Raw genomic sequence first — 25,928 nt, 5'->3', positions numbered from 1 at the left:
TCGTGGTCCGTGAGTTCAAGCCCCGCGTCAGGCTCTGTGCTGACAGCTCGGAGCCTGGAGCCTGGAGCCTGTTTCAGATTCTGTCTCCCTCTCTCTCTGACCCTCCCCCATTCATGCTCTCTCTCTCTCTCTCTCTCTCTGTCTCAAAAATAAATAAACGTTTAAAAAAATATATATATTAAATTTTCAACTAAGCCATCTATTCTTGAAGCCTCTGACCTCCCCTCGAAATCTGCCTCATTTATGCTTCCAATAATGTTAAACCACAAAGGCACTCCTGTTAGTGTTCTTGTCTAGGCTCTCATTCAATCCATCTGATGCTGGGCCTTAGGCCTGAGTCCCCACTCCAGACCGGGGACACTCCCTGGCCCTCCAAACAGACACCCACCCCAACTGCCTCATCTGCTAGGAAGTTCTCCCAACATAGCACAAGCAAGCCCCTCCCCTCCCACAGCCACCTAACTCCCATGCTTCCTACGGACTCCCCAGCCCTTCTTGCTGCTGGAGGCCAGCACTCTCACTGCTGCCTATGCCCAGGCTCCGCACAGCCCTGTGGGCTTGTCAGAAAGAGGGCCGCCTAAGGCTTCACTAATATGCACCACTTCCATCTTCGAGGTGACTGGTCACCTAGTCTTCCCTGTCACAGGACAGACTTTCACCTGGAAGTTTCACGTGACCCCATATAAAAATATGGATCACCGTACTTCACGTAAGATGCCCCCATTCAAAGTGTACAGTTCAGTGATTTTTCGTACATATAACTATCACCCTCATCTAATTCCAGAACACTGTCATCACCCCAAAAACAACTCTCCACTTACCCCTCTCCCCTGGCAACCACTAATCTACTTTCTGTAGGTGGATTTGTCTTTTTTTTGGACATTTCCTACAGATGGAATCAAGGTGCATCCACGTCGTGGCAGGTATCAGTACTTGGTTCCTTTTTATGGCTGAGTAATGCTCCATCATATAAACTTACCACTTCTATCCATTTATCAACTGGAATCACGGTGCTAGGAACACCCACATGAATGTTTATGGAGACACAGTTTTCAGTTCTTCAACGTATACCTAAGAGTGGAACCACGCTGAGCCATACCATGCTAACCAATCTCTTCTGATCCCACGGGCAACCTGATTTTAATTCCTTTCCAGTTTCTGGTTCTTCCTTCCACAGGACACTTTCAAAACACCCAACTACATCCCAGAGGATGTAGTCTGCCTCACCACAGAGTAATCCTAACCACCCTTCCTAAGTTGTGAATCTCTCTGCTCGTATTTCACCCTGAAGAATCTACAGGGGGAGAAAAAATTACCACAAACCCCTTTTCGAACCTTTCCCTCAAGAATGATCAAGAGCACTGCAGAATCACATGGCGCAAGCTCAAGGGTAAGTGTAGTTCTCCGGTCAGTATTGATCAAATTCAAAAACTAAGCCATACGGAGACACTTACGGGGAAGTTGCTGTGGACGCTCAGGAGGGAAAAAATCTCCCTTTGGTAGGGCCCTCTCATCCTGAAAGAGAAAGTGAGTAAATCTCAGTATTAAAGCACAGCTTACAACAACAACAGATGGAAACAACTCCCAATGACAGAGGACTAGCTAAATTATGATCCACCCATGCCACGAAATAACATACAAGTACAAAAAGAAATACACAGAGTACTTGCACCCTTATGTAAAAAGAAGGACAAAAATATGCATCCACGTTACTAGGGGGGATGAAAGGGACCTGGGCACAAAGGGAAAGACTCTCACGCTGTATCTTCATGCTTTTTAAGCCATGTAAAGCAATAATCTATTCAAAACACTAAACTGAATGCTTAAAGTAGCTAAAATATCCCTTTACAGTTCCCTTTATTTTCTTCTTGAATCTGAGCCCTCACCAGATTGCCCTCAGCATATTCTAGTCGTGCTTGTATTAATTCACTATTATCCTGGCACAGCCAAAGCAGGGATAATGTTTACAATGAAGCGCTTCAACAGAACCTGAAAGGCTGTGTGAATCAAAGACTTACAGTCACAACAGATAAAATGCTAAACATTATAATGAGATACCCTGAAGAGTAGAACCCCATGTACATAACCGATCTTTGAACTTGATCACTTGCTTGAGCAGGATACTCAACTGATCTCCTGACCATGTCAGTTAACAGGCAACTGTGCAAAAGGGAAATATATCTGAAGAGCTGTGTTTCTGCCGTAAATTTGCTCAACATACTGCAACTTTTTTAACTTAGACTGATCCATAAATATAGTATAATAGCTATGTACACTCTTAATATTCCCATGTTATTGCTAGACTTATTTGAATATATCACGGAGAAAGAGATCCTATTAACTTACCATTTTCACGTGCATTGGTCTATCAAATAGCAGTTGACCATTAAACATAGCTGATATTCCAATTAAGGCTATTTCTCGCAATTCTAAAAACATGCACAGGAGAGAAATACAGAAGAGAAAAATGCTCCAACTGCTACCAGCCCCTCTAAATAGTGAATTTATGAGCAATTTTGGTTCTTCATTAAACTTTTAAAATCTTTGTTTCTACATTAACCATAAAAGCAGCAATAAATAAAGCTCAAGGGACGGGGAAGTAAATGTCAGCTTACTCCTTAGGTGTAGAGCTCCACTCACATAACCCCACACTTCTCACTAAACCATCCTCTTAGGTCCTGGCATCAGTTTTTTGTATGAGTCCAATGGGCCAAGTACCATATATTTTTTCAAGTACCACGTTTTCTGGGTAAGATACACAGTAAAAGTCTTGTCCAAGTTTAATGACTGTGTTCATGTGTGGCATTTTCCACTGTGACTACAAAGATAAAACTCCAGGGTAACCAGCTTAGGATCAGAGAGAGAAGTATTTCTAGAATGATGTCAATCCATTGGAGAAATACAGCCAAGGACTTATACGTGAAATAACAACCGAATTTCTCTCCAGTGGCGTATTCTTTAGACTTCTCCCTTCAAACCAGACTCTAAAAAGAGAACACTGGAAAAGACCACTCACGGGCATGTGCCTATTTTCTATTTATGCAGTACTGAATCAATTCCATCACAGACAACTTTTACATTCCACAGTAATGCAATCCCTATGGTCATTTGGGAAATACACACACAGTGACCACTTCCTCCCCAAAAACCTGTGTTATTCATGCAATATTTAAGGCCAAACTGTTCACCAAGAGTTGAATTCTGATAAAAGGATACATATAGCTTGCACAGCTTCAATGGACTGTTCAAAAGTAACAGTGCCTATTCCACGACTTTTTCCATCTTTATCCTCAAGAATGTCTGCTCGGACCACCACACCAGCCATACTAAAAACTTCCTTCAGCTTCTTCCAGCCAACTTTATAATCCAGCTAATCAAGAGAAAGGAGAGAAAAAACTCAATGTAGACATCTCAAGAAAAAACATTTTGAACACATAACATATTGAACACAATATGCTCTGGTTGGAAACATTTAAAAATAACGTCACAGGGGTGCCTGGTTGGCTCAGTCAGTTAAGCGTCCAACTTCAGCTCAGGTCATGATCTCACAGTTTGTGAGTTCGAACCCCACATCGGGCTCTGTGCTGACAGCTTAGAGCCTGGAGCCTGCTTCAAATTCTGTGTCTCCCTCTCTCTCCACTCCTCCCCCACTCATGCTCTATCTCCCTCTCTCCTTCGAAAATAAAAACAATTAAAAAAAATTTTTTTTTATTTTATTATTTTATTTTAAATAATATCACAGGAGCGCCTGGGTGGCTCCGTCAGTTGAGGGTTGACTCTTGATATCGGCTCAGGTCATGATCCCCACGGTCATGGGATCGAGCCCCTTTGCTGAGCATGGAGCCTGTTTGAGATTCTCTATCCTTCTGCCCCTCTCCCCTGCTCGTGCTCGCGCGCGCGCACACACACACACACACACACACACACACTCACTCTCTCACTCTCTCTCTCTCTCAAAAATAAATAATTAATTAAATGCAATAAATAAATAAATATATATATATATAATGTCACAAGGACTTATCCCACCACAGTAGAATTTTTCAGATACGATTATGAAGCCTGGCCTTAACTGCTAGTCACTCTTTTCTCCGGAAGAACAGGTTAAGTCACCTCATGCCTTTCAAATTAATGCTTACTCTGAACCCCCCCCCCCAAAAAAAAAAAAAAAAAACAAACAAAAAACCTTTTTTGTTCCCCAGCTAAAGTTTACCATCATCCTTCCCAATGCATTTTTCTTTAAAAATATTTCCCTTTGCCAATGGCAAAGGCATTATCTTTCATCCCAAACACAAGAGGAGGGATGGAATGTCAGCTTGGTTCATATACTTTTTTGGCCCGCACCCGCACGGAATGCAGACTCAGCTGCCACTTTTATAACCAGCAAAAGCCAGTGAACATGACCCCAGTGGGGCCATGGTCAAGCCTGTGACTGATCACTACAGGGTCACTGTGGGACAAAGCCCAACTTCAAAGTTGTTTGTTTTTTAAACAGAAGAAGAAGACAGCATAACCCTCTTTTCAATTGTTCTTCTCAAATATGAGAACTACTTTTATAACATATTAACAAAACTATCATAAAGTTCTGACTTTTCCACCTTAGACAATGTTTCCGTTTACTTACATTTGCTACAAATACTGTGCTTCCAAGTCTTCCAGCCTGTAATGCATGGATAATCTCATTTGGGATGTTAGGATTATTTAGGATACTGGGTGGGATATTAATCATTCCTGGGCCACCTGGTCCCATACCCATCCCACCAGTCGTAGCCATCACCTTTTGCATTGCTCTCCTGGCATGTTCACCATCAGGATCCTAAAACAAGCACAAAAGTGTTACATTTAACTGACCCAGTGACAACTAAGACCATGATCTCACAAAAAGGGATATTCCCAAAACTCCAGAGATTGAGAGGTTGTTTGGAAAAGTATTTCTTGAAATCTATAACAAGAAATTCAAACGAACTCAACCATCGGGTTAGGAGAATTCCAGCCAAAGGAACGAGGCCAAAAGGAAAGGTGTCAAATTTAGCTATCAATTGAACTGAGTGGCAGATGAGAAGATTAGTTGATAGAACACAGAACACTTCCAGACTGAAATAAGATCTTCACAGGCTTGGTATAGTTGAATCTCACTAATTTTCAACGGGGTTCTGTTAATTTCTGTTAACCCCATCAGTGATTGTTCCAAAAGTTTGAAAACGCAGTTCTAGATCACCGAGGTACTCCATCCTTCATGTTATGCAGGCGTCTGACTCGTGTGAGGTCTGGACAGGTGTATGAAACTCTGGCATTGACACTAGTCTTGAACTCTTTGCCCTTTCATGTGTCTCTTCAGCCCAAAGAAACCTTAGCCCCTACTGTGCTCTACTCTCTGAGCTCTGAATATATTAATCTTCCTCTAAGAAGGAAAGGTAAAAATAAGGGAGGGATTTAATCATAAAAACTTCCCGCTTTCTCAAGGGAGAGAAGGTATCTGGTTTGGATTATATACCAAAGTGGATCTGAGTAATGATAAACTCGCTTTAAAAAAGAAAAAAGGTGGGCTAAGAAATAGGGTTCAGGCTGGGTAAAACTTTAGGTGTAGAATCCCTTAACACACACACATACACACCCACAAACACGTACACCAACCAGGGGCTCAGTCCAAGTGCCCCTGATCAATAAAACAAGGTAGGCTGGTCTAAGACAAATCACAGACATCGGGAAGACAGCAGTTGCTCAGGACGTGCTCCATCATTATTCCAAGTTCCTACAGGAGTTGACTGCTGAAGCCTGTGACTGGCCCTCTTCATTAAAAACGACAGGTTGGTCTGCTCCGTAAAATGTAGTCAAGGATTATTTTTGTCTTTTCCTAACTCCAAACGGGGACAACTCGACAATTATAAATGATATCCACATTGTTTCAAGAGCTTACTTCTTTGACTTTCAGTGGTCTTCCACTCAGACTATGCTTGTTTAGAACTTCCGCAGCTTTTTTCATGCTTTCTTCCATCTTGAATTCAACAACGCTATGAAGAGCCAAAAGGAGATGAGTGAAACCGGTCCTACGACTGAGAAGGCTCAATTGCCAATAAGTAACTAGACAATACTTACGCACATCCCTTTGGAGGAAGCCACAGACCGGTCAGAAGAGCAAGGAAAGAGGAGAAAAAAAGAAAAACATAGTAAATACCAGTGACAGTTATATAAATTAAAAATACGATTTATATAACAAGGTTAGTTTTTATATCAACCCTTCTAAGGGGAAGCTCACAGGAATGACTCGCCTAGCCTTCCTTATTAACAGCTGGGCTCCTTGTTACCTCCTCTGCCTGCGCATTACCAGCATTGCACTATAGCTGCTGAAGTTGTAATAAGCAGACCTAAATTCAGGTTCTCCAAGAAATCACACAAACTTTAGATCTGCTTCTCTCTGTACTCAAATCAATTCCTTATCATACTCCTCCTAAATCCATCCCTTCCGTAAATTAAAGCTCATCCTTTTGATTATTCTAAGCCATTCTATTGCGCGACAAAATAATTTAATTTTCTCTTTAAACTAGGCCAATTTTAAACATTCAGGTTTTAATAATTGTTTTACAATTTACTGGCACAAAGGCAACTTTTCGGAATCTTTGGTTCACACAACTTTCAAATTCAGCAAACGACCAAGAGTAACATTTTCTAGACAAGAACACACGTTTTACATTAATATACCACCGCTAAAATTCCATGCATAATTCACACACAGCCAATTCCTCTGTTAACAAAGAGACAATGCTGCTATTGGTCCCCAGTTATCCAAATTGGGCATCCAAACAGAATACCAAAAAGCGCTTTGGCCAGCCATTTGGAAAAGCGGGACTCCCGTTTGCAAATCCCCTCCCACCCCACTCAAATGTTTGGCAAAAATCAAACATAGCTACTATAACATGAGCACTCACTGCCTTCCTGATTTCATTCGATTCCACGCCACCATACAGTTACATTTTTCAAGTAGTAAATCCACAGAAGAAATTCTCTCAGACACTTACCCTTGACTTTCCTTCAGCGTCCATTAAGAGCTCCACGTATGTTACCTCACCAACTACAAATCAGTTTCCAGACGACACATAAACCAAGGGAGAAAAGCCAAGAAAACAATGGGAATTTAGAACAATCATCAGCAACCTTGTATGGAGCCTCTGCCTTATAAGAAAGCCCAGAAACACTCCATATTCTCTAAACCACCAAGCTAGGCATTACAGGTGTGCAGTAAAAGCAGGTGAGACTCGTTAACAATTGCGTCCTTGATTTTCCTCCCACCACAAGCAAGCTATTTCCACAGGTTTCCGTATCAATTTCCCTGTCTGAAATCCTCATTCATGACTAGAGGCAATCCAAATCTACAGGAAAGAAGTCTGCGTGATTCACTTTTTTGGGCAAAGGAGGAAAACAGTTTTGCACGTACACTCTTACTGGTGACAGCAGGTAAACAGCACACAGGCCGCAATGCCACTGAACTGAGCTCAACTGCTAAATCCAAGGACGTGCACGCACACATGCCCAAAGGGGCGGCTACAGGAGTGCACAAAGCCCTGCGTTCAAGAGGGCCACGTGCACAGTTTAATGCTGCTGTTATCACAAAATTCTTAGTTTTTTAACGAGGCACCTCGCGTTTTCATTTTGCACGGGGCCCCACAAGATCTGTAGCTGGTCCTGCGCACAGCACTAGGCTCCATAATGGTCAGAAGGAGGATGTTCGAGTATCCGATCGCAAAACCAGAGCAGCATCTGGATTCTCTTCGGTGAGTTAAGGCAGGCTTTTATTCCTCCTGCTTTTTCAACCTTCCCATTGAAAGACAAAGATAAATGCGAATTCAGAGCTCAGTTTGCAACTGACAGTTAAGACACAGGATTCTAATCTACACAAAGGTGGGGAAGGGGTTAAAAATGAAGCATTTCAAAAGGTTCCACAGATTTTCCTCAAGGTTTGGATTGCCAATTCATGACCACCATGACCAGATGTTAGAACCCATCAAGACGACAACCACCAAAATGGCTGCTGAACTTGAAGATGGCACAAAAACAACAGAAATTTGAAGTGTTAACTTGGAGAAAACATCTCTCAGCAGGCTCTCCAAAGTCAAGCAAGCGGTTTTGTACTCAGGAATATCCTTTTTGAAAAAGGATTATCTTTATGATAGTAAAGCCTTCTCCAATTCAGTGTTCAAGTTTGGTTTAACAGTACAAGGGTAAACGTAAGCCTCTTAATGGCCTTGACAAGTCCTGCCTATTCTAATTCATTTGTCCAAAGGAAATTAAAATTATAAGGAATTTAAAATACATCAAGGAATGATGTGAATGTAAAGTAGGATAAAATTACTTCTAAAAATTAACAATTTGAAGGGAGTATTTATTAGCAATATACTTGCATGGCAGTTGACAACAAGGCCAAGTGTTCAAAGTCACCTCCCCTTGTCTTTTTTTGGTACATTACAGAACCAGACCAGCACTGTGCACAAAACAGGAAGGAGAATCAGTGCAAAGAACGAAGAGTGGAAATAGGGGCTGGTGTAATTTAACTTTTGGAGTATGTACTCCTGTGGGGCAAACTGAAAAGGATCAGCCAAGGGACAGTCATACAAACTGGCTTTATTTCGCCCTTACAAAGGAAAGCAATTCCAAAAACATTGTGGCCATATTCCTGAGGCCATGTTTTTAAACAGCCATTCATTTCAACAGCAGCAGCCATTTGAGGACCAACAGCCTTTATCTCCACTTTGATAAAAATGCCAAATAGTGTCAAGAGAGTGAAGAGACCTCAAATTTATTTTCTACAAGCGGGGACTACCACCTAGTGACCTTAAAAATAAATAATCACAATCTCTAACTCAAGACAACTATGTTGTCAGAATTCAAATACTGCTGCGTTTGATAAGTTTCTAGTCCGTGTCCATAGAGACACTTTATCAAAACTGTCATTGCATCCTAGAAACCAAGTCCAAACCAAACTTTTTTCCAAAAAGCCAGGTTCAGAAATTAGGGCTTTGCCCACTTCACATTCTAGTGATGGCACACATCCAACTTCAATCCTTAGCACCAAAACTTTGTTTAAAATGTCCTTTCTTATTTTTCCCCCCAAATGGTATAGTTGTTCAGTAAAAACAAAAAATTACATTAAAAAAACCCTCCACCCTATCCGTTTAGCCATAGATTAGGAAGTCACTGTGGCTCTAGCACGAGTAGTGCTGTTCCTGAGGACCGTTAATAATAACCGTGTCCCTCGTCAATTCCCAATCTCTCCCCTGAGAGACTGCCTTAATTCAGAGATGTAAGCAAATCAGTATACAAGATATGCAATACGTGCTAGTTCGTACTTCCCTAGAGGAAGATGTAACGAAGACCACCTCTCTTTTCAGTTCTACAGGATTAAAACAAAAACCTGTTCAGTCAGAACAACTAGCAACAAAACTCTGAAGGTAAAATTTGCCAACCATGCATAGTCTGCTCGCAGCCAATGAAACTACGTTTCAGAAAGCAAATCCACCACAGCAGAGGAGCTAGGACTGAGAGGCAGAGGTAACAAATTGGCAGTAAGTAGCAAGTCTCTCTGAAATGGAACTCGCAGGTACTGATGAAAAATACAGTTGTTCCTCTCCCTTCCTGAACATGGATGGAATCCATGGAATCTCAAGAGGAGGTGCTAGGAAATCCTTCTGAGCTTTAAACATCAAAACATCTATATGAAAAAACTAAGACTTCGAAAAATCTGACAAACGTTATCACCTACCTTTAGTTTAAAATGCTCCAAGTCACCTTTAACCAACATTTACACGGATTATTAAAAACATTGCCTCAAGAATAAAACACATCATGAGGATAAGGAGAGTGAACACGCAACCCAAAATGAAGCTACTGTGATTTAACACTCCCGCACATGTTTTTATCACCAGGAGTATTTGTTTCTGTGTTCTCATTTACTCTGAAACTGACCACCCCCCCCCCCCAAAAAAAGATGATGTATGGAGGCCAAAACTTCACTGAAGAGAATTCACATGTGAAAAGGCCTATAAAAGATGGGGTTGGAGGGGGAAGGCTGAAAAGTAGGGTATGTTATCAAATGCATTCCCCTCAAACACATTCAACTCTCAGCTGGCTGCTCTCATAGAGGGGTGCACGGAACAAATGAGTATTTTAACTGGAAAGCTTGTATCTTTAATACATAGACAACATGAAACGTGGCAAAATAATTATTCTACACAATGTCTACTTAATTTAATGGACAAACTGGATACTTATGGAGCCCGTTCTTGCTACTTTCATAGCAAAAGCTGAAGACCACTACTTCTCTAACTAAACCAAAACCTACCAACTAAGCTAAGGCAGGCTACACTGTCCAGGTTCAACCCAAGTACCCCCAGATAGAGATGCTTTAGCATAATTCTTTAAAAAATGCAGGCTGAATTTCCAAAACAGGAAAACACAAAGGAACAAAAGGACCGGATATGGGTTTTTACTTAAATTGAAAATAAAGTTCGGCTCCATAAATCCACAACATAGGTTGTCTTCAAGGGCCAAGGGAGACTTTCTTCTGGACTACACTTGCCCTCTGGGCCTCAGTTTTCTGTCAGCTGGAATCTGAAATTTACTCAGAGTGATGCATTAAATGAGGACAGGATTAAGTGCTTAAAGAAATCCTTGCTTACACAGGTCAACCTGACTGCTGATAAACTTGGGATTGATTGAGAGTAAACTCCATCATGGACTTTCCTTTATTCCTCCAACTGTGCTGTTTACTCAGGGCAGGTCCAACTCAGGCCTGTCTGGTTACAACCGCCCCACCTCGATGTGCCAACTACCTGGTCAGGCCAGGAGAACAAGAACAAGCAGCCCAATAACCAATAAGGAGCTTTATTCATCCACACAGGACTTCCCAGTAACGTAGCACAACACCAAGTGTAAATTCCCAAGAGCACCGTTTGTCACCCAGTCCTTAAGGTCAATCACCTGCAATGTGATTCCAATCTGTCAAGGGGTAAAAACTGGGTGACTGAGACCTGGTGTGACAATCGCCAATTCAAATTTCCTATTACCCTGACTCTCAATTTGGTTTCAATCCAGCAACTCTTTGGTGTTCACAGCAGCCATTTATTTGTTCCATGTAATATCTCTGTTAAAAATAAACATGGTCAAGAGAAAGGACAATAGAAACCTTTCCTTTGTTCCATCAGGACACTTAGAACAGGAAGAGGAAAGTTCAGCGTTCAATTCTATGGGCTGTGAAAACTGTTGAAGCCACATCCCTGACCAATATAGGGGGATGGGGACGGGGATGGGTGGGTAGTGAGCAAAAAGGCAGCCCAACTCAGGACAAAACAAGCTTTCCATGCATTTTCTCTTTAAACTCAGTGATGCTGATTTCATGATAGTGTCACCAAACAGCTGGGCACCAAACAAGCTTTGTGACCCCATCCAGGGGAAAAAGGCAAAGTGACCAATCACAGAATACACGTGTCATTCATAGGATGTCCTAGAATGTTGCCAAATGCTAAAACTTAAGACGGACAACATACGCCCGGTGGCCATGTAAGGGGGTAAAGATCAGGAATCACGGAGGGGTACAAGAGGCAATCTCAGGCATGATTAGCCTTAGAAAAGCTCCGGTCATGCCACTTTAAAGCATCTAGTTTAGTTCTGAGAGGCGGCAATTAGACAGTGTTGCAGTGACAGGACATTTCCCAGACCTTTCAGTTGAAGACAACTAATGAAGCTTATTCCACTGGTTTCCTGAAACAGCAAAACTCTTAAAAGGCAGACCAATAAAAAGCGTCTGGGTTATAACAAGCCAGGTCTCTGCAGCTGGTCCACTCTGGAGATTACCTGGAGACTGACGCTTTTAGGGTGCTAACTGTCCCTAGCTGCGGCAACAGGCCTTCAAAAAATAAAAACTTACTTGCAACAGGTTTCAAGTAAATACTACAGATTTCAAATAACCACCTACACGTTTTCAGCATACCAAGAAACGAATAAAACTGTAATTTTAAATCTCATAATAAAAATAAGAACATTTTTAAGGAGGCCTATGTACGTGAACAGTAAACTTCAGACTTCCCATGCTGAACAGAAGCATTACCATAAAAAGTTACCTTTCTCTTATGAATTCCCTTTACCCACAATACAATACTGCAAATAACTGAAACAGAAAAATAATTAATTTAACCTATACAGGGGAGCTCTAAACAAGAACATTTTAAGATTTGTTTAAAATAACTGATTTACTGCACACCTGTAATTCTAAGTTACACCACCAAAAAAATACACTGAAAGGGCTGAGCCAGGGCATTCATAGCAGTATGCCAGGGGAATATGAGAACCAGTTTGGACGTATCCGAATAAACCACCAGGCTGGCCCCACACTTAATGCAGTGCAAAATAGGAAATTGAGGTGAACTGCTTCTACATCCAGAAACGTCATGGCTGCTGCTGCTACCAGCTTTAAGGCTTCCAAAACTGAATTACTGAATGGTAAAGCAGTAAAAATGTCACCTACTTTATCCATCATGTCCCAAAACTGGTTCACACACTCCTAAAAATAAAAAATAATTTGGCCTGCAATCTCTTACAAAATTCTAACAATTGCGTTTTCAAAGCCACATTCCTGGTTCTTGGAACTACTATACCTTATTATCAATGGAAGTAGCAATTCAGCGGTTCAACCAAATCACAAAAACACAAATTTGGGAGTTATTCCAAAAACTAATTCGAATGAGACCCAACTGTACTGTACAGAAATTCTAAGCTTGTATTGAAGCAGCAGTCCCAAAAACCAAGAACACTGCATCTGGGATGCCACAGGACACGCCCTTCAGACAAAAAGAAGAAACTTCACTCTTGCCCTAGGAGCATTGGCAGGAATGATTTGGCTGATCGAGGCAGGAAAACAAATCTCACACCGAAACATTTTTCCATCCGTGTTCTCTGCAGAACTACTACACGGGAGCAGCCTACATGACTGTACAGAGAAGTTCACGGTGCCTAGTGCTTCTGGCGCGTCATGGATGGGACAATGACGGCAGCGGGCCAGTCATAATTTCAAAACCCGATGCTGGGAGCACCAGTACACATACCAGAATGGCCTATCCAAGTGGCATCTCTGCCACTGAAATGTTAATCATGGGACAATTCAAACTTGCATCTCTTTTCGTTATGAATGCTCCAGAAAACCAGTAACTTTCAGTCCTTCAAAAAGACTCCATTTAAGGGTAATTTGATTCTAGTTTCCCTTGGGGGAGACCTCAAGGCATCAGACAAATTGTTCTCTAGCGATAGTTTTGTCTAAACCAGGGCTGAGCAATCTCTTCAGCCCTGAGTGCCACCAGCAGGGCCAAGAATCAGGAAAGAAAGAAGACAAAAGCAGAACAAGAAAGTGAAAAGGAAGAGGATCCGTATGGCGTGCACAGGGGGTGAGGCAGAGGACCACAGGACAACCGGCCTCCTAGGACCTCCTGGTGGCAGCAGAGCTTCGGCTGCTCCCCCTGCCCTGGCCCGGGACACCAGGCTGCTACTGATGTTTGCCGGCAAGAACGGCATTGCCCGGCAGATGCCTTATTTTGAGCTCTCCAATTGCCAATCTAACCCGTGTTTCTTCCCAGGGTGGAAAAAGCCCAAGTTTAAATACAAGCTCATGTTTTAGAATTTAGAAGCTGAGCAGCGCAAGTTCCAACTACCAAATTTTGATCCCAGGAAGACATCCACAAAATTTAAACAAACTACCTTCCCTCCAGAATTAAAAAGCTAAAAAAAAATTTTTAAAGGAAAAACCTCTCCCACCTAATATGAAGAAATCAAAAAATTTCCTTAACACAAAGAGGTTCCCCTCAAGCTTAATCAAAGTCCTATTAACCATATTAAGCCAGTAAAATCATTTGTAGGCCAAAGGACCATACAAACCACCCTGTTTGACACACAGGTGCATGACCACACAAAAAAGTAGGGTGGGTAAAGCGGCTTAACTCTCAAGCCTGGACAGAACACAATGCTCTACCCAGATCAACTTCCACTGACAAAAAATAACCAAGGAATTAGCCACAGAAAAGATGACACATCAACCTTCTTACCCTACTCGACCACCAGTACCATTACCTTTTTCTTTAACCAGGTCTTTAAGTGACTGCCATTTCACATCAAAAGGTATGTTTGTAATGAAGGCTCTGTATCTTTTAGTTGGATTGGCATATGGCTCAAAGCGATTGCCTCCTCTTTTTATGTTTTTCTCCTTCCTCTTCTCATTCTGAGTAGGTCGCTCTCCTTCACTGAATTCGAAGGGAAAAAAAAGGGTCCATATGTTAGCACAACATGAAAGACAGTATTCGATTTGCCAGATTTAGAATTCCACATAGTTACATCCATCACAAGACTAATCTTGACTTTGTTCTGAGACATTCAAACTTCAGTTTGAGCAGAAAGGTAAAGTAGCACACTCTTTAAAACCCACATATCAAGAAGCCATTCCCAATAAACTGTGCTCTCCTCTGCCTTCACACATTCCTAGGGGATATAATAGAGATAGGAGCCAGGAGCCAACTCCCTGCCCAAGGTGTTTTCATTTCATGCCAGAAACAGGAAAAAAGAAGGGAAGATTTGCAAGACTTCATGGAACAGAAATGAGCTGGTGCGCATAGGCCCAATCAACTTTAACTTCACAAATAAAACTACCTTTTTATTTTGAGGGGGGAAAAATGTTTTTTAAGCTGGAATATAAAATGGTACAGCCACTACAGAAAAGCCTGGCAGTCACTCAAAAAGTTAAAACACATAATTACCATATGACCCAACAATTCTACTCCTGGGTACAGATCCAAAAGAAGTGACAGGAAGGAGGAAATACTTGTACACCAAATAGCATTATTCGTAATAGCCAAGAGGTGGAAACAACCCAAGGGTCCACCAACAGATGAATGGAATAAAGAAATGTGGTACAGCCATAAAGAGATTCTTCAGCCATAAAAAGGCACGGAATGCTGATACATGCTGCAACACAGATGAAGTCTGAAAACATTATACTACGCAAAATAAGTCAGACAGATAAGGAAGACAGAATAGAGGTTTCCAGAAGCTGGAGGGAGTTGGGAAAGGGGTTATTGTTTAATGGATGAGAGTTTCTGTTTGGGATGAGAAAGAAAGTTCTGAAAATGGACAGTGGTATATGCTCAACATTGTATTTAATCCCCCTGAACTATACACTTCACATGGTTAAAACGGCATATTTTACGTACATTTTACCACAATTTTTTTTTTAACAGTAGAGAAGTCATTCTCTATACAACCCTAGGAAAACCAAAGTCTGAGCAACCGAGGTAGGTAAAAGACAATATGCAGCCAACGATCCCACCTTCAGCAAAGGGTGAATGTCCTTCTGGCGTGGCTTTTCCTATAATACTCTTTACCTTTCTGTGTCAGGAGTCTCCATGCCATAACACTTCGTTTCTACGCTCTACAAATTCAGCTTAGAAGGTTTCACAAGCAAACCTCCAAAGCACAGAATCAGACATTAGGCTGGAAACTTAGGCGACAGCACAGAGAAACAGGCCAGTGTGTGCGGCCAGGGCAGGGCCCACACACAGGCCAAGTGAAGCTACTCCGTGAGCTGCTTGCCCACTCTTGTTCAGCCCCCTGTGACTACAGGCAGACACCGGTAAGAGGTGATCAGGAACAAATGGGGATCCAACAGACACAGGAAGTTCTCTCGCTTCCTACACTGGGTCCTGCACTTTCTGCTTACCAAGCCCTATGCTTTCCCCCAGTGAAAATGCAGAAAACTCCCAAACCACAGATTTTAGCAGACTTTGTGATCCATGACTAAAACGGAAAAAACAAAAAGCCAAGATTGTCTATTACTGATTTACAAACCCACCTTCGTTTAATTAAAGGGCTGACCTTTACTCTAGGATACGTCTTCCTTGCATGGGAAAAGTAGTGTTCAAATACCAGATGATAGCTTAGAGAAGTATTTACTTGGGGGGGGGGGGGGGATTTTTTTTTTTTTAATGTTTTTTTATTTTTGAGACAGAGAAACAGCGCATAAACGGGGGAGGGTCAGAGAGAGAGGGAGACACAGAATCAGAAGAAGGCTCCAGGCTCTGAGCTGTTGGCACAGAGCCTGATGCGGGGCTCGAACTCACGGACCATGAGATCATGACCTGAGTCGAAGTCGGACGATTAACCGACCGAGCCACCCAGGCACCCTCCAAAAAATTTTTTAAGTAATCTATATGCCCCCCATGAGGCTTTAACTCATGACCCTGAGATCAAGAGTCACATGCCGTACCAACTGAGCCACCCAGCCACCCCACTTGGAAAATTTTAATGTTATCAACTTAGCAACTTTTTTATAAACCCCAGTTTCTTCTGCTGGTCCCTCATATCCAAACACAAGGGTGCCAAGTGGTAACCCAGTGAAAAGTATCCTCCTAGGCAAAAGTAAGGAAAGCAGCTTCCTCCATGATTTTAACTACACCAACATGCAATAAATAGACTTCCTTCACAGAGGCTGGCAGATGTGGAGGGGTATGGCCACTCTAGTCTTTAAATTCCTAGAATTCTACGGTCTACCCAGGTTCACACGAGAGCCTTCTCAGGCTGACTGCACACCACAAGCAGATCTCAAAGGAATCCCTCAACCACCAGAGACCACCTGTCTATGCCATAAGAAAGTCCCACACCAAAGTCTGCCGAAGAGCGCATTTGCCAAAGTGTCTCTTGTTCCTAGCAGATAGGAGGAAAGTGTTAGTAAAAATCAATAAAATGTAGATCAACCTACCTTCATGGACCTACAGGGAGGGTCTGTGCATAAAAAAGTATTTCAATATCTAGTTTCTTTTAAAACCTAAATACTCTATGATTTATGTTAAAAAACATCATCCTGACACAAAGTCCATGACACAGTAATAGTTGCATCTGTGTTTTCACAGACCTGCTCAGTTCATCTACTAGTTACAAAATGTATAAACAACTAATTACAACCAAAGCAGGTAACAAAGTGTCTAGCCTACATTCTGCAGATCATTATGGCTGAGAATAAACTAGCTACCCAATCTAACCACAGAAGCTGGGTATTTGGTTTGGGGTTAATCCCTATCACACGGCTCACCATCAAGCAAGCAGCTCATATGGATTATGCCCAAGATGTGAGCACAGCACTCTGTACCCCAATCCTTCTCTGGCTCATCATTTCCACGGAGAAGTTTCATCCTAAGTAAAAGGGGTCAGAACTATCATCACTTCCAGCTTCCCAAAAAACTGACCTTTTCGTAAACCCAAAGATCACTACCAATTCTTCTTTTTAAAAAATGCTTTTCATAATCTCTACCTCCAACATGAGGCTTGCACTCACAACCCCGAGATCAAAAGTCACATGTTCTACGGAAACAGCCAGGTGCCTGCCCCTTTGTAAACTTTTCTTTTGTCTTAAGTAATATCTACACGACCAACCCCTCTTGACAGAATTGCAGACCACCCTCAAAGAAATCCCACTCAAAATACACATTCAACTATTGAGAATGTGAGGGTTTTAAGAGTGGTATCCTCGGGGTGCCTGGGTGGTTCACTCGGTTCAGCATCCCAACTCTTGATTTCAGTTCAGGTCACGATCTCGTGGTTCATGAGTTCAAGCCTGCATCACAGGCTTGACAGTGCAGAGCCTAAGTGGGATTCTCTCTCTCCCTGTTCCTCCCTCAACTGTGCTCTCAAAATAAATAAACTTAAAAAAAAAAAAGTGGTATCCTGAATGCCCAATTTGATTTTCTCACTTATCTTCAGGATAAAATTGGGGGACTATTCTTCTATAGCCCTAAGATATTTATAACATTTAATTCCGAAAACCTTTTAGAAGTAAGTTTTTAGGGGCACCTGGGTGGCTCAGTCCGTCAAGCGGCCAACTTCGTCCCAGGTCATGATCTCGCAGTTGAGGAGTTTGAGCCCAGCATCAGGACAGCTCAGAACCTGCTGGAGCCTGCTTCAGAGTCGCTGTCTCCCTCTCTCTTTGCCCTTACCCAACTCACACTATCTCTCTCTCAAAAAATAAACATTAAAAAAATTTAAAGAAAAAAAAGTAAATTTTTATAAGTGGATTATATTTTGAAATTGATAAACTGCTTACTCCAAGATACCCCAAATTTGATTACAGACCTTAAAAATATTAAACACACACCTACCATATGACCCAATCATTCACAGCTACTTATCCAAGAGAAAATAAAGCATATATTCATACAAAAACTTGTACCTAAATATTCACAGCAACATTTGTAATACCCTAAAACTGGAAATCTGTCTACTAAACAGGTAAATGAAAAACCAAATTGTAGTAGAACCATAAGCTGAAATGCTACTCAGCAACGAAAAGTAAAAAACCATACACAACAAAAGGGAATCTCAACACAATCCTACTCGAACAAACCAGACCAAAACAAGGAGTATACATAGGATTCCATCATATAAAAGTTTGTATTTGAGAAAATCTAATCTGGCAAGCTAATCCACACCACGTTTCTCAGCCTCAGCACTACGGACTGCCGCACGCATCCCTGACCTCTACCCAAGAGGTTCCAGTAGCAACCCCATCCCTCAGTCTTACAGGTGAAAAACAAAAACGTCTCCAAGACACTTCTAAATGTACCCCGGAGAGGAAAAAAGTCAACTGTGTTGAGAACCACTGATGCATACTGAAGGAAAACAGATCTATGCTTGGGGGTAGGGGGAGAGAACTCCAAAGATTACAGAGGAGAGAAAAAACTTGTGGGCGTCACAGACATATTTATTACACCGATTCAGTGAGGGATTCATAATACTGACACCAAGCTGCACATTTCCAATACGTGTGCTTATTGTGCCAATAACACCAATACAGTTTCTGACGTTTATTTTTATTTATTTTGAGAGAGAGCACGTGTGCACAAACGGGAAGGGCAGTGAGAGAGGGAAAGAGAATCCCAAGCAGGCTCCGCACAGAGCCCATTTTGAGGCTTGATCCCACAAGCTGTGAGATCATGACCTGAGCCGAAATCAAGAGTCAAACAAGAGTCAGACGGTTAACTGAGCCACCCACGCACCTCAGCAATACAGATTTTTTATAAAGTTTCTACTTCTGCTTGTGGAATTTCAAACTAACTCTAATAACTTGATTTGTAACTCCAACATAAAGTAGATTTTAATTTTTTTAATGTTTATTTACTTTTGAGAGAGAGAGAGAGAGAGAGAGAGAGAGAGAGAGAGGGAGACAGACAGAGTGCAAACAAGGGAGGAGCAGAGAGAGGGAGACACAGAATCCGAGGCAGGCTCCAGGCTCCGAGCTGTCAGCACAGAGCCCCACGCAGGGCTCGAACCCACGAACCACAAGATCATGACCTGAGCTGAAGTCGGACACTAAACCCACTGAGCCACCCAGGGGCCCCAACATAAAGTAGACTTTAAAGTAATCTTTCAGAGACTGAAGCCACAATAAGAGATATACCTAGACCAGCTAAACGTCTTACCAACATTCTGCTTGCTAACTGGCTCTCAACTCCCAATGAACATGGTCTACTCTGGCACCCGATCACTCACCCTAAGTTCTAAACAGATGCAACATGAAATTTTTTTCTAACATTCCATCAATCTATTTCATGATACAACAAAAACCAAGCGTAAGATACCTGTTAAATACCTTCCAAGTCATTAAGATGAAGTATGTTTCCTATGGCTTATGGAATTGTCTCACTGCATTCTTTGAGCTAATCATTCTTCATGTCACTGCCCCACCGTGCTAGAATTATACTGTACCTAAAGACCACAACTAAAAAGACAGTGCCTGCTCCACAAAAAACTGCTACATTTGCTGAATCCCTACCCTCTTTCTCTTACGCCTCCTCCACGGCATTCAATGCTCTCATTGCTTTTAGTTTTTCAACAAAGAGTGTAGTTTGAATGGCAACCCCAACACCCTGAAAACCTGATCATATCTCCTGAGGGAAAGATTCCCTCCTCCTCCAATCCCTGCTCACATTAGGTCCTCAGCTCCTCTAATGTATTTACTGTTCACAGCACTACTCATGACTCCAGCTCTCTACCTGGCTGGTTTTTTAGCCGCAAAACCAGCATAACCTGTACCCAAGGTAGCTCACGGGGATGCTGTGAGAATCAACAAACAATCGAACAAAAAGCAGCTTGGTAAATGTTAAGCACAATATGCAAAGGAGCAGGACAGGTAACTAAGCATCACATATCCAGGTCTGAACCCCAACGTCACCATCTCCTTGCTAGGCTTCAGTTCCTTACTAGCCACACTTACAGGTCTGAAGGAGACTCAGCACACAATAACAGTGGCACTGACAGATTTCTGTAACAATTTTGACGGGGATGGATTCAGTCCTAGCCTTCTGCTGTTACATAGTGATTAAAAGTCCACCAGGGCGGTGGCTGAGGCCACCTAGGCACAGCCGCTACAGTCTACGGGAGGAGCAATTCAGCTTTCAACTCTGACTGTAAAACATGGTAATGGAAGAGCCCATCTGAGAACCCCAAAAAGAAACAACCTAATCTTTGCAGAGGATCTCTTTGCCTAGCCATGAATAAAATCAAAGAAAAAAGTAAAAGCAAGGAGCTGGCAGCATGCATTCAAATCATCTGGGGCCCCCATTCTAAAGTTGAGCTCACAATGTAATGTGCCTCAAAAATCCTTTTTATCAAGTATACACTTTTTAAAGTACAGCAAACACTCAAATCATTGCAAAGCAGAGAATTTGGTTTAAATAAAACACTTCCACTGACTATGTTTAGAGAGGTTACCGGGGTAGCACTGTGGAAGCAACAAGGCCCTTGGAATCAAGATGGCCACCCTGGTCTCTGGGTCAATTTCCTTAATGAGTTTTCTCAATTGTTAAAAAAAAAAAAAAAAAAAAAAAATCTTTTTCTCGGTTCTACAACAGAGTTAACGTTACCTCCCTGGGAAGCTACACTAAATACAGTTTCTTATTTTTGAAATGACCAGTCCATCTCTCAATTTTCTGATTCAGCCACAAGATTAATCTAGAAAAAGAATAGGTTAAGTCACTGATTTTAAATATATGGTGCAACCTTTACTTAACTGGGGGCGGGACACCTAAACCCACATGTAGTCCTCTAAAATGAATGCTTTTTCCCCAACAAAACATACTAAATATACTCTAACTCTGAATCTTGATTGCCTTCAGATGAAAATTTCTCATCAAAATAAAACAAGTCCTCCCACACACAGGAGGAAAGGAACTGGAAAACAAGCTTTCCTATCCGGGGTCCTCAATCAAGCTTGCTTGCTCATTGCTTTTTTGCTATCCAGCACACTCCACTCCCGCTACAGACAGGTCAGAAGAACCACTTCACTCAATTCCCATCCCTAAAAAGGCTTTCAAGATAAAAATCTGGATTCCTTAGCCTGGAATTCATTGCCCACCAGCTGGCCCCCAGTATTTTAGCATAAAATGCTAAAGCAGCTTCAGTTCCTTACAAATAGCAAAGCAAACACCTAAAATCCCTAGTCTTTAGACACTCTCCTCCCAGCCCCTCCCCATTCATCTTCGCTCATCCACCTGCGACAGCTCCCTGGGGGCAGGTTAGGTTGGAGGGAGGGTGGCCCCTCCAAGCTCCCAGCCGGATAATTCCTTTTACTTCTCACAACGTAATTACCCTACTACAGAAATGTAAATTGCCTCCTCTTCTGGGCAAAGACTTTATTCCAAAGAGCTCGGTTTCCTAAACTTCCTCACACCAAAAAAAAAAAAAAAAAAAGTTTTCCACCAGCCACACGACACCGATCTAAATGTGGCTAATTAATATATCCTCTATTAAGCAGTCCTAAACTCTGGATTCTTTCCAACAAGAGGTATTTTCTCTCTAAAAGCCTTCAGGTTCTTCCTAATAGTCCACATCTTAAATGAATCAATCACAAAATGACCACTTGAAAATGCACAGGAAAATGGGAAATTTGAAAACTAATTTATAATTTATCCAACTTCTCACCTAACATGGTTCCAGCAACACTTCACCCTGTGATAAATGCTTTAAAAGATAAAATACGGGGAAAATATGTATCTTAAATGCCCCCAACTATGGCCCTCAAAAATCCTACAAAGCTCCCTAAATAGATGATGAAAAAAGTCCAAGTGAACATCTCTCTTTCCAGTTTTCAACAGTAAAGTATTGGAAAAACTTCCAGGATGCCTTTTCTGTTGTGATTTCTCAGGACCAGTAACCATGGTATTTTGTTCCTCTCCACCTAAGAAGAGAAAGTTTAACAAAGCTAGTGTTGACTGGAATGCTCATTAACAAAGCAATTTCACTACATTAACTATCAAACTCTAGTTACGCATATTAAAAATTTCTGGGAAGGCAAATTCATAGAGAGAAAAGTATATACAAGTAACCAGAACCTGGGGAAAGGGAGAGAATAAGTTACTGTATAAAGGCTCCAGTTTGTTTGGGAAGATGAACGTTCTGCACATGGACAAGGGTTGATAGCTGCACAACACGGTGAATGCGTTTAATGCCACTGAATCGCACATTCAAAAATGGCTAGAACTGTAAATTTTATGTTATGCACGTTACCACATTTTTTTTTTTTTTTTAAACTTGTGTTAAAATCAAATGTGTGCCCAGGCTTCCCCCCTCCTGGCCGGACAGCTGTTGGTCATAGCCACGACGTCTTTCAGGTGACTGTAATCAGAATGGGTGGGTTTCAAGGGGGGCACAGGATAACACTTCGAACCTTTAATTAAACTTGAAAAACCAAGGACCCCGCACAGAGCCCCACGCTGGGTTTAAAAGGTGACGAAGTTTGCAAGTGGTGAGCCCGCCTGATGATGGAAAAGCTTCCCCTGGAACACGGAAGAAGTTTCTTTCTTTTCCGCTACCCTTTCTTGTTTCTAAGGGTGAACACCGAGCAGCAAGGTCCGAACTCTCTACAAATACGTACTGCGCACCTGGGGAGGAGCGAAGGACGCGACGAGGGACTCTGGCCGGAGCCACAGCGCAGGGCTAGCGCGGCTGTGCCCGAGGCACTTCCCGCGGGGCGGGGGAAGGGGAAAAGGAAGAGGAGGCGCCCCGAACCGGCCTCGCGGTCCCGGCCGAATGAAATCTACCCGCCTCGGCTGCCGTTTACCGAGGCTCACCGCGCGCGAAACCCTGCGCGCGCACTCCCTCCCCTCCCCCCACTTCACGGATCGGGAAACTGAGACCACGGACGGTGGGGGAGGGCGGGTTGGGAAACCACTCAACCCAAGGTCACCCGACAGGCGAGCGGGCCGCGGACTCTGCGACTCCCCGGGCCGCGCCATCATCCCCGTGCGCGGGGCCCCGGCCGCAGGCCTCGGCGTCGGGACCGGCCTAGAGGGACCCGCGGAGTGGAGGACCGAGGCCTGCGAGGAGGGTGCGACCCTTGAGGCGTCCACGGGGTCGCCCGGCTTCACTCCTCACGGCCTCGGCCGCCCCCACCCTCGGAAGGCCCGGCGGGGAAGGCCCGGGCCGAGGCCGCGCCGGTGGGAGGCCGCCAACAGACCTAACGGAGCCGCCGCCGGCCGCCGCGAAGATGACCGGCCCGGGACAAGGAGCCGTGGAATACTCACCCCTTCGGGCCCGGGGCCCCGTTGCCACTTGGCACGCCGGGCGTGCCGCTCTCCTCCTCCATTTTAGGTTCCGTCGCCGCCACCTCGGCCGCCGCTTCGACCCCTGCCGCCATTTTCTCCGCGTCTGGGCTTTGTGTGAGGGTACGGGCTGCGCGGCGCTGCGCCTGCGCGCTCACGTGACTCGGCGCGACCAGTAACGCCTGCGCGCGCAGGGACCGGCTCCCGCCTCGTCCCCTCCCGCCACGGGCCACGCCCCTGCCCCGGGCCACGCCCCTGCCCCGGGCCACGCCCCCGCCGCGCGCAAGCGCACACGCGCAGCTGTTATTCATTCATTACCGCGATGAATTTGCTTTAGGCACCTATTGGATACTCCACCAGCTCTCCAAGTCTAGCAGGAGAGTATCTCCCCACCTGGACCTACTCATTCCCAGCTTTCTGTAATCAGAGCTGGCGCAGAGGCAGCGAGAAAGTTGTTTCCCAGAATATAGAGGAATTAGCTAGGCTAGGAGGGCCAGGATACTGGTCAGGCCAGGCAGAACTGCTGTGCAAAATGCTGTCTCCCTAAGCAAGTATCATCCTGCACCAAGAATATCTGTGGCCTCTGTCTGGCCTGTCTCCCTACCACATTGGGAGCTCCTGGGTGCAGAGCTCGTGGCCTACGTTCCTCTCACTGAACCCATTAACCAAAAACCAAAACATGGGCTGAGGACTTAGCATGTGCTCACAGATGTTTCTTTTTTTTTTTTTTTTTTTAATTTTTGAGTTTATTTATTTATTTTGAGAAAGAGAGAGGGAGGGACAGAGAGAGAAGCCCAAGCAGGCTCTGTGTTGTCAGCTCGGAGCCCGACGAGGGGCTGGATCCCATTGGACGGAGAGATCATGACAAGCCGAAATCAAGAATCAGATGCTCAACCGACTGAACCACCCAGGGGCCCGAATCATGGATGTTTCTTGAGTGAATGAAAAAGCAAGAATCCAAACATGATGGAAGAAATTAGTCACAGGCCAGGAGAGTCCCTTAACTGGGGCCCCTTTCTGCCTACCCCTGGATTCCTTTGTCCTGAAGGCTTGACTCTGTCCAGAAACAGGTTTTCAAGGGCTGTTAGAGGATGTGTCATGAGGAAACCACATTGGCTTGGGAAGAGGCCAGAGCCCAGGAGAGTATTTAGAGGCCTCAGGCTCCCTTTCCCCACAGCACCTCCCTCCCCCGTGTCTCTGGAAGTTTGAAGTGCTTCGCTGGATCTTGCAGAAGTTTCCATCCAGCCATCAAGCTCTGTCTGGGCTTACAAAGGGAAAGTTCTCTTTACCCCTTCTCTACACCTCATCAAGCTCTGGGGGAATATCTCATCTGCCACACTCTCCTAGCTGCTTAAATCTTCCTGGTGATTCTGACCCAGGCTGAGAATTCCAGGCCCAGAGAAGAAATCCAGTAGCCCAGCCTGACAGAGGGTAGGCCCCACTCCCACATAGTTCCCAAACTCCTGTGTCTCACAAAATTTCCTCCTATCACCCATCTTCAAGGACCTCCTCCTCCCACACCCCCTCTGCTCTACTAAAATCTCCTGGGCACACCCCCTTCTTCTGTGGCCCCACTGGAATCTAAGCTTTACTATCCTCTCCCTAGACTGTAGGGGGCAGAAGGAGCCTCACAAACCTCTGAATCCCCTTGTTCAGCGCGGCTCAGACAGGGTGGAGGAGACCATAACAGTCTAAGAGAAAGAGGGAGCAAAGTCCGAATCAAATGCAAAGCAACAGGGACAAGAAGCCACCTGGCTCTCCAGTCCCTTCTCCTGCAGTGTGACTGGAAATCAGGGATAAGCCAGGCCCTGGTTGAAGAGACAAATTCTTCCAGGCCAAGCTCCTACGGGCTGGGGGCTGGTTGACTTAACCCAACACTGCCCCCAGGAATTTTGCAGTCTCCTGAACTATTATCTTCTTCACACTTTCCTTTGGCACACATTCTTCTCCTTTAAAGAAAGAGGCTTTTGGGGGCGCCTGGGTGGCTCAGTCGGTTAAGCGTCCAACTCTTGACTTCAGTGCAGGTCATGATCTCATGGATCGTGGGATCGAGCCCTGTTTCAGGCTCTGCGCTGTTAGAGGCTCTGCTTGGGACGCTCTCTCTCCCACTCTCTCTGCCTGTCCACTGCACGCACGTGTGCAAGTACACACTCTCAAAATAAGCATTTAAAAAAAAAAGAAATATGCTTTTAAATTCTACTTTACATCACAGCACATACTGAAAACTTGCTAAAATAGCTTATTGTGAAAAATAAGAGGATGTTGTTAAAGTAGAAATTCAGTCATGCTCACTGCCAACAGCTCTGAGCCTAA

The 25,928-nt window shown here is 43.7% G+C and overlaps 1 protein-coding gene across 11 annotated transcripts in view; it reads right to left on the bottom strand.

The window, feature by feature from the left end:
• Window positions 1–25,928, bottom strand: part of HNRNPM (heterogeneous nuclear ribonucleoprotein M) — a 297,965-nt gene that overhangs the window by 16,211 nt on the left and 255,826 nt on the right. For 3 of the 11 annotated variants that reach the window (XM_053219976.1, XM_053219977.1, XM_053219978.1), the window contains exons 2-6: window positions 5,918–6,011; window positions 4,625–4,816; window positions 3,217–3,370; window positions 2,347–2,396; window positions 1,455–1,515 (exon numbers count right to left, since the gene is read on the bottom strand). In XM_053219976.1, coding sequence (XP_053075951.1) covers window positions 1,455–1,515; window positions 2,347–2,396; window positions 3,217–3,370; window positions 4,625–4,816; window positions 5,918–5,995 — 535 coding nt within the window. In that variant the 5' untranslated portion in view covers window positions 5,996–6,011. Of the gene's footprint in view, window positions 1–1,454; window positions 1,516–2,346; window positions 2,397–3,216; window positions 3,371–4,624; window positions 4,817–5,917; window positions 6,012–6,096; window positions 7,070–14,106; window positions 14,277–23,597; window positions 23,759–25,928 lie in introns of those variants that run through there. The other 8 variants (XM_027050253.2, XM_027050246.2, XM_053219970.1 and 5 more) reach the window with 8 other exon arrangements.

Source organism: Acinonyx jubatus, chromosome A2, assembly GCF_027475565.1.
Source record: "Acinonyx jubatus isolate Ajub_Pintada_27869175 chromosome A2, VMU_Ajub_asm_v1.0, whole genome shotgun sequence".
Classification (NCBI taxonomy): Eukaryota; Metazoa; Chordata; class Mammalia; order Carnivora; family Felidae; genus Acinonyx; species Acinonyx jubatus.
Note: the sequence above shows the minus strand (reverse complement) of the source record. Positions and strands in the feature narration are given on the sequence as shown.